The 16,019-nt window shown below is 36.2% G+C and overlaps 1 protein-coding gene across 1 annotated transcript; it reads left to right on the top strand.

Annotated features, from left to right (window-relative positions):
* Positions 1-12,886: 12,886 nt before the first annotated feature.
* On the top strand, positions 12,887-15,345 carry LOC121416749. The gene is made up of 2 exons (XM_041610207.1): positions 12,887-13,040; positions 13,715-15,345. Exons 1-2 carry the CDS (start codon positions 12,914-12,916, stop codon positions 15,343-15,345), a joined length of 1,758 nt encoding a protein of 585 aa, XP_041466141.1. The 5' UTR covers positions 12,887-12,913.
* The last annotated feature ends 674 nt before the right edge of the window (positions 15,346-16,019 follow it).

Raw genomic sequence — 16,019 nt, 5'->3', positions numbered from 1 at the left:
AGACCCGGTTGTTTAAAAAATTATAATATAAATCCAAAGTCTTTTTCCAGACCCTGTTGTTTCAAAAATTATAATATAAATCCAAAGTTTTTATTCCAGACCCGGTTGTTTAAAAAATAATAATATAAGTCCAAAGTCTTTATTCCAGACCCGATTGTTTCAAATATTATGATATAAGTCCAAACTAAGATACGATAATGATGTTCCGGTGGAATAAAAATGAGAATCGAGCCTAGTCTTCTCTCCAGACCCAGTTAATTAAAACTGGTGGAATCAAAGTCTTTGTTGTTGTTTTAAATTATACTTAACGTATTGTGAATATACACGCTATGAGTAAATTGAGAATCAAGCATAGTCTTTTCTCCAGACCCGGTTATTTAAAACTAAAAACTAAAACCCTATAGTAATGCCTTCATATAGCACAAAAGTCCAGTCTTTTTCCAGACGCAGTAGTTTCAAAAATTATAATGTAAGTCCAAAGTCTTTTTTCCAGACCCAGTTATTTAAAAAATTATAATATAAGTCCAAACTAAGATACCATAATGATATTCCAGTGGAAAAAAAGAAAATCGAGCTTAGCCTTTTCTCCAAACCCTGTTATTCAAAAATTGTAAATAACAATACAACAACAACAAAACCGTATAAAGACCCCATAATCTTATTAATGCTGGATAACATGGACATATAGCGTAGTCTTTCAGCCAGACCCAGTCATTTGTTTTTCAAAAGGCTAAGAGTAAAAATATAAATAACTCCAAATCTAATACCAAGCAATCCTTGAACCTAAGAACATGTTTTTAAAAAGAGGTTTAGAATGTTGTCTTTATTCCAGACCTAACCATTACAAAAATTACGAAAAAAATATTCTAACATAAGACCCTATCATATTCTCTTGGAATAACATGAGTTGTAAAACGTACTCTTTCCTCCAGACCAGGTTATCTAAGAAATGAATTAAAAAAGAAAATCAAATCTAAAACCAATTTTTAAAATTTACACCCAGTAAAAAATATGTCTGTACCCCACACCCAGATTCTTTTGTATAATAATACTAAGACCCCTACAAAACATTGTAATTATGCATTTGCAAAGAAAACGTCCATTTTCCAGACTTGGTTATTATTTAAAAATAAGATTGTCTAAAACAAATACCCAATAATCTAACTACTGTGGAATAACATGGAGATCGATTGTAGACTTTCCTCCAGACACAATTATTTCAAGAATAAAAAAACAATAAAACCCAACCACCAACAACGAATCTAAGAACCAACAATCCTCCAAATTAAGACCAAGTACAAAAGCACATGTTTAGAGCGTTGTCTCTATTCCAGACCCAGTCATTTACAAATTAATTCAAATAATCTTAAAAACATAAGACTTTGTCATATTCTTATTCCTGTTGAATAACATTATTATTATGCTTAGACCTTCGTCTAGACCTAGCTATTTATAAGATAAACAAATATTGAAAAAAATCAAAGCTGAGACCAATCTTTAAAATTAAACCCAGTTAAAATGCTTGGGTTTAGAGATTTGTCTTTACCCCACATCCAGTTCTCTTAAAATACAAATTAAGCAAAAGATTAATCTAAAAACTTAGACACCAGCATCTCCCAAACTATAAAACCCTGTGATAAGGCATACCGTAAGTTGGTATACAACTTGTTTTTGTTTGATGGAAGTGAAATAAATAAAATTGAATTGAATTGAATACCACAAAAACGTCAAATTAATAAAAGGTGTAAATATTCAGATCTGAATGGTACGCGCCTTGAAAAAACCCAAAATAACAACAACAACAACGTTATTCTACATCAATGATATTGTGGCGTCTTTGTTAATATAGTTTGTCTGTTTTTATCGTTTCTAATAATTTCCTATTTTGAAATAACTGCATGGGTCTAGAGCAAAGACTACACCATATTTAAAGACTGGGCGTTGTGCACCTGTAATCCAAGCTATGTGGGGAAGTTACAAATTGATGCAGAGGTTCGAGGTTCGAGCCCTGGTCACGTCTTTCGGATGGCGACGTTAAAGGTCGGTCCCAGACGTAAATAATCATATCTGATTGAGACACGTCTGACAAAACTCAAACACATACACACACACACACACACACACGTTTGCCCTCTGGAAAGATTAAACCTCAAGATGTTGATGGACCTGAATCCACCGACGGGACAGCCTAACTCCGTAACTCTGGTACGGGTGTGGGAGGGGGCTCTTCTTTCTTTGCCTGTCTCTCTTTCAGTCATTTCAAATCAGTTTTTTTCCCATCTTATCACTTCTTGATCACATAAATCCTCTCTCTCTCTCTCTCTCTCTCTCTTTACTTAACGGGTCAATATAACCCCAGAAAATATATCTTAGGCCACTGAGATTATTAGAATTGTAACTAATAAAAAAAATGCTGAATATATTACAAATGGTGCTTGGTACACTGAAAATTTAAAGTACCGAAGAACTTGTTAAAACTTTATCTCCTCTTGCTAGAATGATTTTCTTTTATATAATATCTCATAGATCGTCCATTAACAACCTTATCGTTTACGGGAAGTAATCCCCATATTGTGTGCTGATATCTTATTCCTCAGTTTTTTGTTTTATATGTGTTTAAAGGTTTTGTGTTTTTTTTTCATAAAAAAGGAATGAATATACAAGAAATAATAATAATAAACAAGTGGAATGTCTCTGACCGTCTCACCTGCATCACGCGATTCAACATAGCAGCAGTGCTGACTTTGAAAACTACTATAACTCGCACAAGATGTTAAGTGATACTTGGTTACTCTTATTTCCACGTTTTATGAACTAGACCAATACACTTACAGAGATAGGATGGTAATTCAACAAATACGCCGAATGTGGCCAAAATTCATCGACCTCACATGACCTTTGACCTTGATCATGTGACCTGAAACTTGCACAGGATATTCAGTGATACTTTATTACTCTTATGTCCAAGTTTCAAAAGTCAGATCAATAAACTTGCAAAGTCATGATGGTAATTCAACAGATACCCCCATTATGGCCAAACTTCATTGACCTTTGACCTTGGTCATGTGACCTAAAATGCACACAGGATGTTCAGTGATACTTGATTACTCTTATTTCCACGTTTTATGAACTAGACCAATACACTTACAGAGATAGGATGGTAATTCAACCAAAAAAAAACCAATTCGGCCAAAAATGACCCTAAATGACCTTTGACCTTGACCATGTGACCTGAAACTTGCCCAGGATGTTCAGTGATACTTGATCACTATTATGTCCAAGTTTAATGAATCAGATCCAAAACCTTTTTAAGTTTTGATTCTAATTCATCAGATACCCCCAAATCGGCCAAAGTTCATTGACCCTAAATGACCTTTGACCTTGGTCATGTGACGTAAAACTCATGCAGTATGTTTGGTGATACTTGATTAACCTTATGTCAAAGTTTAATGAACTAGGTCTATATGTTTTTTAAGTTATGATGATATTTCAAAATCTTAACCTCAGGTTAAGATTTTGATGTTGATTCCCCCAACATGGTCTAAGTTCATTGACCCTAAATGACCTTTGACCTTGGTCATGTGACGTGAAACTCTAATAGGATATTAAGTAATACTTGATTAACCTAATGGCCAAGTTTCATGAACTAGGTTGTTATACTTTCTAAGTTATGATGTCATTTCAAAAACTTAACCTTAGGTTAAGATTTGATGTTGACGCCGCCGCCGCCGTCGCCGTCGGAAAAGCAGCGCCTATAGTCTCACTCTGCTATGCAGGTGAGACAAAAAGAAGTAATAAAATAATACTAAATAAAATTGTTACCCTACTTCTCATACAGTGGGTGGCAAAAATAGTCAATCATGACTTATTGCCAAATAAAAACATGGAATGGAATGGTTATCCCCTCTTGTTAGAATGTTTTTCTTTTATATAATATATCATAGATCGTCAATCAACAACTTTATCGTTTTCGGGAAGTAATCCCCCTATTGTTTACTGATATCTTATTTCTCAGTTTTTTTCATATGTATTTTAATGTTTTGTTATTTAGGTGTTTTCAAAGGAAAAAGGAAGGAATATACAATAAATTATTTTTTTTAAAGGACAAGTCCACCCCAACAAAAACTTGATATGAATAAAAAGAGAAAAATTCAACAAGCATAACACTGAAATTTCATCAAAATCGGATGTAAAATAAGAAAGTTATGGCATTTTAATGTTTCGCTTCATTTCACAAAACAGTTATATGCACATCTCGGTCGGTATGCAAATGAGGAACTGATGACATCACTCACTCACTATTTCTTTTGTATTTTCTTAAATGAAATATGAATTATTTTTATTTTCTCGTCATTGTCAAGTGAAATGAAGTTTCATTCCTCCCTGCAACACGTGGAAATTTATTATTTTAACATTTTGTGCTTTAGGCAAGGAGGTCCTAATCATCAAATTCGTAAAAATTGAAATAATGTATAATTCAAACAATGAAAACCAAAAGAAAGAGTGAGTGACATCATCGACTCTCTCATTTGGATGTAGCTGGCTCGTTCATATAACTATTTTGTTAAAAATAAACAAAACTTTGAAATGTCATAACATTCTTATTTTACATCCGATTTTGATGAAATTTTCAGCATTGTGCTTGTCTGATTTTTCTCTATTGATTCAAATCAACATTTTTCTGAAGAGGACTTGACCTTTAATGGTTGCAGGGTCTTTGTTTTGTTGTTGTGTTTTTAATGACTTTTATAACTGGGTCTGACAGAAAGACTACGCTACATTTCCATGTTATTCAACATAAATAGGATCGTGGGTCTTTGTTTTTTTATAATTATTATAATTTTTGAAATAAATGGGTCTGGAAAAAAGACTTTGGACTTATATTATAATTTTTTAATTAACCGGGTCTGGAAAAAAGATTTCGCATTTTTGTGCCATATAAACACATTACTATAACATTTTTTGAAACAACAGGGTCTGGAAAAAAGACTTTGGATTTATATTATAATTTTTGAAACAACCGGGTCTGGAATAAAGACTTTGGGCTCATACTATTATTTTTGAAACAACCGGGTCTGGAATAAAGACTTTGGGCTCATATTATTATTTTTGAAACAACCGGGTCTGGAATAAAGACTTTGGGCTCATATTATTATTTTCGAAACAACCGGGTCTGGAATAAAGACTTTGGATTTATATTATAATTTTTGAAACAACCGGGTCTGGAAAAAGACTTTGGACTTATATTATTATTTTCTAAACAACCGGGTCTGGAATAAAGACTTTTGATTTATATTATAATTTTTGAAACAACAGGGTCTGGAAAAAGACTTTGGATTTATATTATAATTTTTGAAACAACCGGGTCTGGAATAAAGACTTTGGGCTCATATTATTATTTTTGAAACAACCGGGTCTGGAATAAAGACTTTGGGCTCATATTATTATTTTCGAAACAACCGGGTCTGGAATAAAGACTTTGGATTTATATTATAATTTTTTAAACAACCGGGTCTGGAATAAAGACTTTGGACTTATATTATTATTTTCTAAACAACCGGGTCTGGAATAAAGACTTTGGATTTATATTATAATTTTTGAACAAACCGGGTTTGGAATAAAGACTTTGGACTTATATTATAATTTGTTAATTAACCGGGTCAGGAAATGAGACTTTGCACGTTTGTGCTAAATGAACGCATTACTATACGATTTTAGCTTAGAACGGATTTGCCAAAAATCCCTTCAAATTTATTACATTTGTGGGTAAAGTCATTATTACATTTGTGGGCGATCAAAAATTATTACATTTGTGGGTAAAGTGCATTATTACATTTGTGGGTGAAATTATTACATTTGTGGGTAAAGTGTTATTACATTTGTGGGTAAAGTGTTATTACATTTGTGTGCGTTATTACATTTGTGGGCGATTATTACATTTGTGGGTGTAACAGACCCTCCATGTGTCATTGGGGTGTCTTTTGCTGCGGATGTCAACAAGCGTTCTCGCCAACTCATTTTCATCCTCAGGGAGAGTGTCACTTCTTACACTGTAATCGCTTTGATCCCAGATGAACGCAAGGAGACTCTTCGCGCAGCCCTCCTTCAGCTATGCGCACCTCTCAGGCCACTTGATGGCCCTCCATCTGTCGTCCGCACCGACCCTGCACCTGGATTTTCTCCTCTACAACACGATGAGTCTTTGCGCAGTCAGGGCATCACTTTGGAGATTGGCCGTGCCAAGGACATCAACAAGAATCCTGTCGCTGAGAAGGCTGTCCGTGAGCTGGAAGATGAGCTGCTTCGTGATGATCCCCGTGGTGGTCCTGTTACTCCACTTGCACTTGCTCTGGCCACCGCTCGTCTTAACAGCCGTATCCGTGGCGTTGGTCTCTCTGCTCGTGAGCTTTGGACCCAGCGTGACCAATTCACCAGTGAACAGATTCCGTTGCATGACATGGACGTTATTACCAATCAACATGAGAAACGGCTCTCCAACCATGGGGCCAGTATGGCATCGAAGGCACCCAAACGCCTCTCTTCGATGGATGAGTCTCTTGTTCACGTTGGTGACCTTGTCTACCTGCGCTCGGACCGGACTAAGACCCAGGCCAGACCTCGCTACCTTGTCTGCAGTGTCGACAACGATTGGTGCAACATCCGCAAGTTTGTTGGGAGCCAACTCCGTTCTACGTCATACCGTGTCCGGCGCTCGGATTGCTTGAAGGTCCCCCCAGGGATTCCTACCTCCCATCCTACTCGACCGAGGGTTTCTGATGACGATGACGACGACCACCATGATGAGGAGTTCCCCAGTCCCAGCTCGGCGGATGACTCACAATGCTTGCCTAATGCCTCTGACGTTACTGATGTGCCGGATGTCCCTTGCCCCCCTCATGACCCCCCTGATATTCCCCACGAACTTTCTCACCCTGATGTTTGTCCTCCCCTTTCACTTTCTGGTCAATCAGATCCCTCAGGGCCTCTTGACATCAATACCCCCGATAATGGCCGGCGGTATCCCTTACGCCGTTGTGTCCCCCCTTCGTATTTTAGCGACTACGTTTGTGATTGACTTTGGCCTGCTTTTATGTCCCTTCCCCACTCCCCATTGCCTGTGCCTTGTCCAGCTTGCCCTTTACTGATGGACTTTTGCTGATGGACACTATTTCTTGGTGTATATCTTTTGTTTTTTTAATGTATTTTTGCAGCTTTAACTTTTTGGGTGTACTTATGCTTGCTAATGGGTTTCTTTAATGCGTCTAGCTTTTTTCAGCTACCAGACAAACGAAAACAGCAAGCCAGCTCTATTTAAAGATTTTGATTCTAATTTGATAGTTTATTGCTGTCAGGATCCTCACCTTACCAAACGAATACCTTTTCTCACTCCAGCTAGTTCGCCTACTACCAATTGCTGCTCATTTTTGTGCTTGTGATAAGTTATGCTGCGCATTTAATTTTTTTTTTTGGTTATTTTCGGTTTTGTGTGATGTCCCATCTGTGGGTATGTCTTTGCGCTAATGTTTGCGTATTTGCTTTGCAGTTTACACTTGTATATTATGACAATACTTTTACAAAGCTTTTTGCCTTGGATCATTGCAAAATTCTTTTTTTTTACGTAAGGAAAAAGTGGTTACGCCATTTGATTTATATCTGATGTTATAGTGTTATAGCGCCATCTGCGTCAGTCATGCGACAACTCGTCTGTCCTACACTTCGGTTAATTACGGTTAATAAAAGTATTGATCTACAACTACAAAGTTGCTACTGAGTCCTTATTTATTGTCGCTATTTCATGTTGATTTATTTCAATTCTTCAACTGTCGGATAGCACGTGATTCAACTAATTTTGCCCCGTTTTATCATTCAATATATCTACAGTAAGGATATTTATGAGTCTCTGACCGTTAAAATATATCGCACAGTCTTCGAGGATGAATATTCAACTCAGCGATGCAAATTCAAATGGAACTGAGAAAAATCAAAATTTCGTAGCATAAAGTAAAAAACAAAGTGCAGATATGATGATGTTTTAATATTAGTAAATGATAATAGAAATATTCGTAATAATAATGGTAATAATGATAAGCAATAAGATTAGCCTAAACTCACTAGAGTGTATAAAAAAGAACAATTTACAATAATAACACTGCTAATAGTAATAACGAAATTAATGAAAAAATATCAATAATCGTAATAATGATATAAATATTTTGCCTAATCGTACTTATCATTACTCAATTTTTTTGCACGAGCCCCCTGTTTTTGATTAGCACACAATGCATCAGAGAAAATACATATGAGATAATAAGTTGCTTATCTATATAATACTCATCGACCTGTATTCACAAAAATTGTACTAAATTATAGCTTTGCAGTGGCGTTTTATTTTCTTTACATTCTAAAGACTTGATTTTCGTAAAGTATTACTCCAATTAATATTTATCCCATTTTGAATTTGAATCTATGTACATCACAAATTCTTTCACGTACACCCTAATAAATATTGGGGAAAAAATCTTCGTGGGGGTAATTATGTGTACAACCAATGTTGGGCATTTCGTTTGGGAATTTTTATTCACCCAGTGCCCATTCTAAAGTGATCGATGCTTCTTTTTGTCTCACCTGCGAAGCAAAGTGAGACTATAGGCGCCGCTTTTCCGACGGCGGCGGCGGCGGCGGCGTCAACATCAAATCTTAACCTGAGGTTAAGTTTTTGAAATGACGTCATAACTTAAAAAGTATATGGACCTAGTTAATAAAACTTGGCCATAAGGTTAATCAAGTATTACTGAACATCCTATTAGAGTTTCATGTCACATGACCAAGGTCAAAGGTCATTTAGGGTCAATGAACTTAGGCCATGTTGGAGGAATCAACATCGAAATCTTAACCTGAGGTTAAGTTTTTGAAATGTCATCATAACTTAGAAAATATATGGACCTAGTTCATGAAACTTGGACATTAGGTTAAACAAGTATCACTGAACATCCTACATGAGTTTCACGTCACATGACCAAGGTCAAAGGTCATTTAGGGTCAATGAACTTTGGCCGAATTGGGGATATCTGTTGAATTCCCATCATAACTTTGAAAGTTTATGGATCTGATTCATGAAACTTGGACACAATAGTAATCAAGCATCACTGAAAATTTTGTGCAAGTTTCAGGTCTCATGATCAAGGTCAAAGGTCATTTAGGGTCAATGAACTTTTGCCGAATCGGGGGTATCTGTTGAATTACCATCATAACTTTGAAAGTTTATTGGTCTAGTTCATTAAACTTGGACATTAGAGTAATCAAGTATCACTGAATATCCTGTGCGCGTTTCAGGTCACATGACCAAGGTCAAAGGTCAATGAACTTTGGCCGAATTGGGTGTATCTGTTGAATTACCATCATAACTTTGAAAGTTTATGGATCTGATTCATGAAACTTGTACATAAGAGTAATCAAGTATCACTGAACATCCTGTTCGAGTTTCAGGTCACATGATCAAGATCAAAGGTCATGTAAGATCAATGAACTTTGGCCATGTTGGGTTTTTTTGTTGAATAACCATCATATCTCTGTAAGTTTATTGGTCTAGTTCATAAAAAGTGGACATAAGAGTAACCATGTATCACTGAACATCTTGTGCGAGTTAGAGTAGTATTCAAAGTCAGCACTGCTGCTATATTGAACCGCGTGATGCAGGTGAGACGGCCAGATGCATTCCACTTGTTGTAACATTGAATGACAATATGTTTCCTGCATTGGGTAGAATACTGCCCCATATTGGTTGGACACAGTCATACTTACCCTCGTGTTGGTTAAAACTTTACCCATTTTTTTTTACAATATACCTGTTTGATGTTTTTACCCATGTATGACTTGTGAACCTTTTATTGTAAGCATGCCAATTACAGTCTTTTGGCTGTTTGATGATCGTATTGAATTGGTTTTTAATCCGACGATGGAGACATACAGTGCCGGCCGCGGGAAACATCACGCCCGAGCACGCAAACAGCCTAGGGGGCTTTTGCGTCTAACCGAGGGTATTCAAGGGGAGCGGTCTAGGGCGTTTAGACGGGCCCGCGGTTTCCCGCGTGCTATATAATATTGGCCGTGCCCGCACTTACCCTCGGAAATCCGAGGGTACGTACATGTATATTGCACTATGTTTACATGTACATGTACTTCGATTATCTTGTGATAGACCATTATGTTTTTAAACTAGCGTGATCGGGATCTATTGTAGGTTGAATTTTTGATTTAAGATGTTATTTGTTTTCTTTTCTTTTATTCTTTTGATGATCGTATTGAATTGGTTTTTAATCCGACGATGGAGACACTACCCAGAAATATCGGCTCGGTGTAAAAATGGCAGAGGTAAAAATGGCAGAGGTAATAATGGCAGAGGTAAAAATGGCAAAGGTAAAAATGGCAGAGGAAAAATGGCAGAGGTAAAAATGGCAGAGGTAAAAATGGTAGAGGTAAAAATGTCAGAAGTAAAAATGGCAGAGGTAAAAAAATGGCAAAGGTAAAAATGGCAAAGGTAAAAATAGCAGAGGTAATAATGGCAGAGGTAAAAATGACAGAGGTATAAATGGCCAGTCTTAAACCCCTATGCCAAAAAACCTAATAGCCCCTCCATGTACAGTAAATTAAATAAGAGAGGTTCTGTGAATTGAGAGAATAGAATGGGTAACATTTTTTTATTTAATCATACTTAGATTTTCTGCACTAAATTGATAACACCTGAGTTGGTTTTTCTTAATATATTCCTGGACTATGCATGTACAGCCTTCTCATGTCAAATTGCTCTTCTAATATTCAAATTTGAAGCACACTTTCGATTCCAAGTATTGTACTTAGTTAATTAAAGGGGAAATTCACCCTGACATAAAGTTTATTGTAAAAATAGCAGGAAATAGTTAAAATGATATTGGTTAGGGCTTAAGGTGTGTGTTTAAGTTTTGTCAGACGTGTATCAATCAGAAATGATTATTTACGTCTGGGACCGACCTTTAACGTCACCATCCGAAAGACGTGACCAGGGCTCGAACTTCGAACCTCTGCATCAATTTGTATCTTCCCCACAGCTTGGATTACAGGCGCACGCCACAACGCCCAGACGCCCAGAAGGGAATCCATCAAAGATTTAAAAAGCTATTAGAATTTTATATTTTAATGGTGACGTTATTTGCTAGCAGTATTTTCCAAATCTCGTGTAATACAAACTATCAATGAATTGTCATTAAAAAATGAAAATACTTTGTATTGTATTTTAATTTTTTCAATTTCAATTTATTTCATTTTCAACAGAACAAAGTAAAGTGGTCGAAATAATTACAATGAACTTATACAGACAATATATAATTGAGGCATGTACAATATATTACATTTTTCCATAAGTAAAAAAAGCAAAGTATTGTATATTAGCAAAATATCATTATAAAATAAAATTCTGAGAAAATGGAGGGATCCACTAAAAACAGTGATTTTATTGTGTGGACGCCTCTAAATAATTATTATAGTTTATCAACATAGAAATCATTTCATATCCGCTCCTGAAAGACTTTTTTTTAGAAATCATGAACCACTGATTAAAAATGTGAAAAGTAATACGGGGCAGCTGCTCGTATAATGTCACAGATCAAAAATTCAAACTTCTAATAACTTTCTTAATATTTGCTGGGTTTTCTGTAAACCTTCCCCAATATTTTTTCTGCTATTTTTACAGTAAATGAATTGTCAGGGCGAATTTCCCCTTCAAAAACAGGTCGATAGAATGGTACCTAAGAAAAGCCTATAAATTTGAAATAAAATCCTTGATTCGCAAAACATTTTCAAAATTCATGCGGTAACCGTAACCATAGAAACTAGTTTAGGAACCTGACATCCACTTGGACTAGCTGCAATGAGGTATTGCTCTGAAAATATGAACGCTAATTGCTATTATTATATCATTTACATTGAACTATGTACGTATCATATCAACGTCTATTCGGATCAATTATGATGTTGAAATATGAAAAATTACTTTTATTGTAGAACGTTTTGTTATTTTTCTGTTATCAAAGTGATGCAAGTGATTCGAAGAAATCCCGAACTTGTCTATTTCAGTGTGATAATGGTAGCGCACATTTTGGTGTTTACAATAAAATTATTTTGGTATGTATGTGATTAACTGCTCTGCAAATGGCCAAGATAAATCATTTCATCACTCACTAATTTAAATCATTTTGGCATGAAAATGTTGAATCATATCAACGATAAAGTATAGAGCTGATCTCAAATAAAAATTAAAAAAATAATATCATTTCATTTCATAATGCTCATTCCGTCGTTAGGAGTTCCTTCAAGGCCAATAATTATACCGACATTAACTGAAAAGGCTGTGTCTTTTCCTTGTTGCTGTAGCATGCCATGATCTACACCTCTGTCATTTTTACCTCTGCCATTTTACCTTTGCCATTTTTGCCTCTGCCATTATTACCTCTGCCATTTTTACCTCTGCCATTTTTACCTCTGCCATTATTACCTCTGACATTTTTACCTGGCACCGAAATATCACAGTCTCGCCAAGGTTTTTGAAGACGATGCACATTATTGAAATAAATTACACTTACATTCAATTAATTAGTTTAAAGATGTTAAATAAGGAACAGATACAATAAAGATTTTTGAATATTTCAATTTTCCGATTAGATTATAATTCTTCTTTGTTATATCTATTATTATATTACAGCGATGGCAACACAACAATATATTCAAGATGAGCTTCTCTGTATAGCTAGCTGAAGACATCCAGAATGGTGAACAGATGGAGGCCTTGGGACGAACGCTCGGATTCAACACTGCAGCCATCATTAGATACGCAGAAACTAGCAGACTCGAAGGACGGGTCACGTGCAAGGGAACACGTGACATGCTGTTTGACTGGAGACAGAGAGTGGATCCATCCAATCAGCATCCTAGGCTGAAACAAGCTCTCATTGATGCTGGTCTAGTCATGCTTGCTGAAATTTATCTCAAAGAGACGTTAGCTTACCAAGGTAAAAATATAATTCAGGCCAAATAATATATCAATTATAAATGAATGAAACATGAATATGTTTTTTTTGTAGATTAAATGAAGGATTTTTCTTACTCTATCCATAAAATCTTTATCTCCTGGAAGTATCAAACTATCAATTTGAAATAAACATTAACATTTTACCTTTTCCAGTTTCATCAGATAGACTTAGAGCGTATAAAGCAAAATCTTCCTACTAAAAAAATATGCTTTTTAACATGGTCATATTTGTTCTACGGCGGCCGTACGGCGAGTCGAAAACAGCCGTTTTAGCATTTTTGTACCAGCTAAATATAGGTGGTTTGAATAAAAATGAATAAAACGGCTGTTTTCGACTCGCCGTTCGGCTGCCGTAGAGCAACTGTGACCAAGGTATTAGATATCACTATTACGGCTTTATTTCCCACTTTTAATCTACCGCTGAGTGTAAATATTTTGCAACAAGTATCGTTACAAAATATTTTTCCCTTTTTTTCCTTCCTCAAAGGATTGTTTTTTGGTATGTATTCTTGTTTTTGTACTATCATATTGAATAATGGAAAAAAGGCCAGTACAAGTATCTCTTTTTCCGAATCATCTCTTTGTCCTATTTCAAAGGGCAGATATCACGTGGTTGAACTCATTCTGCTAAAGGTTTTTGTTATATCGTTCCAGATACCTACAGTGAGAAGATTTCGGAATCTCTGACTGTTCGAAAATGTCGCACAATCTTGGAGGACAAATATTCGAATCAGCTATGTAAAATCCAAATGAAGCCTTGGGACAAAGATGATTATGCAGAGTTTGAAGATATGCACACCGTTGTTACCATGGTAAAAAAGGATGCTCGTGGAAGAGATATCAAGGCAAAACAAATACTTCAAGGCTCTGTTGGAAAAATATTTTCAGCAAAAGTAAACGGGAATCTTCCATCACGAATCCTTATTTCGGCTCCGGCTGGACGAGGAAAGACAACAGCTGTCGCTAAGATGGCGCACGACTGGGTTCACAGAGAGGATGGCTCAGGATTAGAGGACTTGCCACTTCTGTTCGTAGTCAAGTTTCGAAACACAAGTCACACTACATCGATTGGAGAAGCCATTATATCACAACTCCTGAGTGATGTTAAAGATCTGACGCCACAGGGCCTGGAGGAGTTCATCAGACAGCATCAGGGAATATGTCACATTATATTAGATGGGCTCGATGAGTATGCTGGTATCTCCTCCTCAAGCAATATCATGAGCATTCTTCGCTGGAAAATGTTTCCACAATGTCGAGTCGTTGTAACAACACGACCTCACCTAGAAGACATTTTTAGTCAAGGGGATCTACCAAGGGTGTATACAAAGATGGAGATCGAAGGATTCTCGCGAGGAAACGCACGCGATTACATTGACAGGTTCTTTACTTCTGTTCAGAAACCTATGAAAGCGGATGGTCTGAGAGTTAACCTCGATGAACAACCCTTGATTGAGGAACTCGTAAAAACTCCGCTATTTTGCCTAATGGTCTGTCACTTGTGGTCTGAAGATCTACTTCAGCGTGACACTACAACTCAAACAGCATTACTCGATCAAGTGAACGTATTCTTAATGCTCCACGCAAATGCTCGGACACCTGGCTTGATAAAAACTCCCAAACAACTAAACCAAATAATACTGAAACTGGGAGAAATTGCTCTCACTGGTCTGCTTAATGATGCTAAGAAGTTATTTTTCTCGTATTGTGATTTTCAGAGAGTTCCCTCTATTCTTGATTTGGCATGCGCCCTAGGAATTGTCTCAAAGACTGTTGTTTCAACCAGACGCCTTCCACAACTTGACAAAGCATTTACGACTACCATAACTATTATTGAGTTTTATCACAAACTTGCTCAAGAACATGCAGCAGGAAAGTATCTTGCTGATAAAACGAACCGCTTTCTGTTCCTGCTGAAGTTCAGTAAGCTAGACCGGGTACTGCGATATATAAAAACAAGCATTGGAGAATATGAAAATCTTATTCGATTTGCTTCTGGTACGAAGAGCAATCTCTGCATTAGAATAATGGAGAGCGTCCTTTCAAATAGTTATTTATCTGAGAGTGAGCGATATCGTATTCTCCTAGATTGTTCATCAGAGTCTGGGGTCAACGATGGGAATGTGTCATTATTGGTACGAAGGTGTGTGACGTCACGGCGTATAATCTTGAAGTCACCGACAGTGTATACTATCGTTGGGATGCGAAATCTTCCACTTGAGCTGAAACAGCAGGTAATCTTATGCCAGAGGATTGCCAGAAAAATAAGCCCATACAGTCCATGATGTTATGCTTCATATATCATACAATATGCCTATTTTTGTGGCGCAGTACTAACCGATGTTATCATTTCAGATTAAACCAAACGAGCCAGCTGTAGCATAACAGATAAAGGCGAATAAATAAATACATGGATGAACCAAACACCATTATCAAACAGTTAACAGATCAGAGTTTAGAAAATAAAAGCCAGCTATCGTGGGTCTTTTTTTTACTCACTTTTCTGGTTATTGAAGGACATAGTCGTATGACATGTATGAGGAATAATAAATAAATGATACGATACTCAATGTTTATTAATGGTTAAATAATACGCGTTGATTGTTTCAATTACCATCAAAAGATAAAATCGATTCACTTTGTATTTAAAGGGCAAAATGCGGATCCCAGGTAAAAAGATTTGCATTTTGATTCACGCGATATTTTTCATCGGTCATTCAAAGTTTAGAATGGGATTAATAGAAGACGCTATAATTCCTTTATAAACACCCAACTCTATTCATGGTCAAGACTACTTCAACTTTGATTATTTCAATATTTATTTTTAAGTGCTTTTGATTTCGTTCGAAGGGAAAGATTTTTGTGATGGTCTTAAAAGTAACGACAGTACTTTTTGTTCTGAATTTCGGGCAATGAAATTCAAGAATTGTTCATTTAAGCTACAATTACCGATATAACA

The sequence above is a fragment of the Lytechinus variegatus genome, chromosome 6 (genome assembly GCF_018143015.1).
Source record: "Lytechinus variegatus isolate NC3 chromosome 6, Lvar_3.0, whole genome shotgun sequence".
Lineage (NCBI taxonomy): Eukaryota > Metazoa > Echinodermata > Echinoidea > Temnopleuroida > Toxopneustidae > Lytechinus > Lytechinus variegatus.
The sequence above is the reverse complement of the archived record's forward strand: the minus strand, read 5'-3'. Positions and strand labels throughout refer to the sequence as shown.

Coding starts and splice junctions, on each gene's coding strand:
- LOC121416749 (XM_041610207.1), top strand. CDS start 12,914: ATGCTGTTTGACTGGAGACAGAGAGTGGATCCATCCAATCAGCATCCT. Junction 13,041..13,714: donor AGAGACGTTAGCTTACCAAG/GTAAAAATATAA, acceptor ATATCGTTCCAG/ATACCTACAGTGAGAAGATT.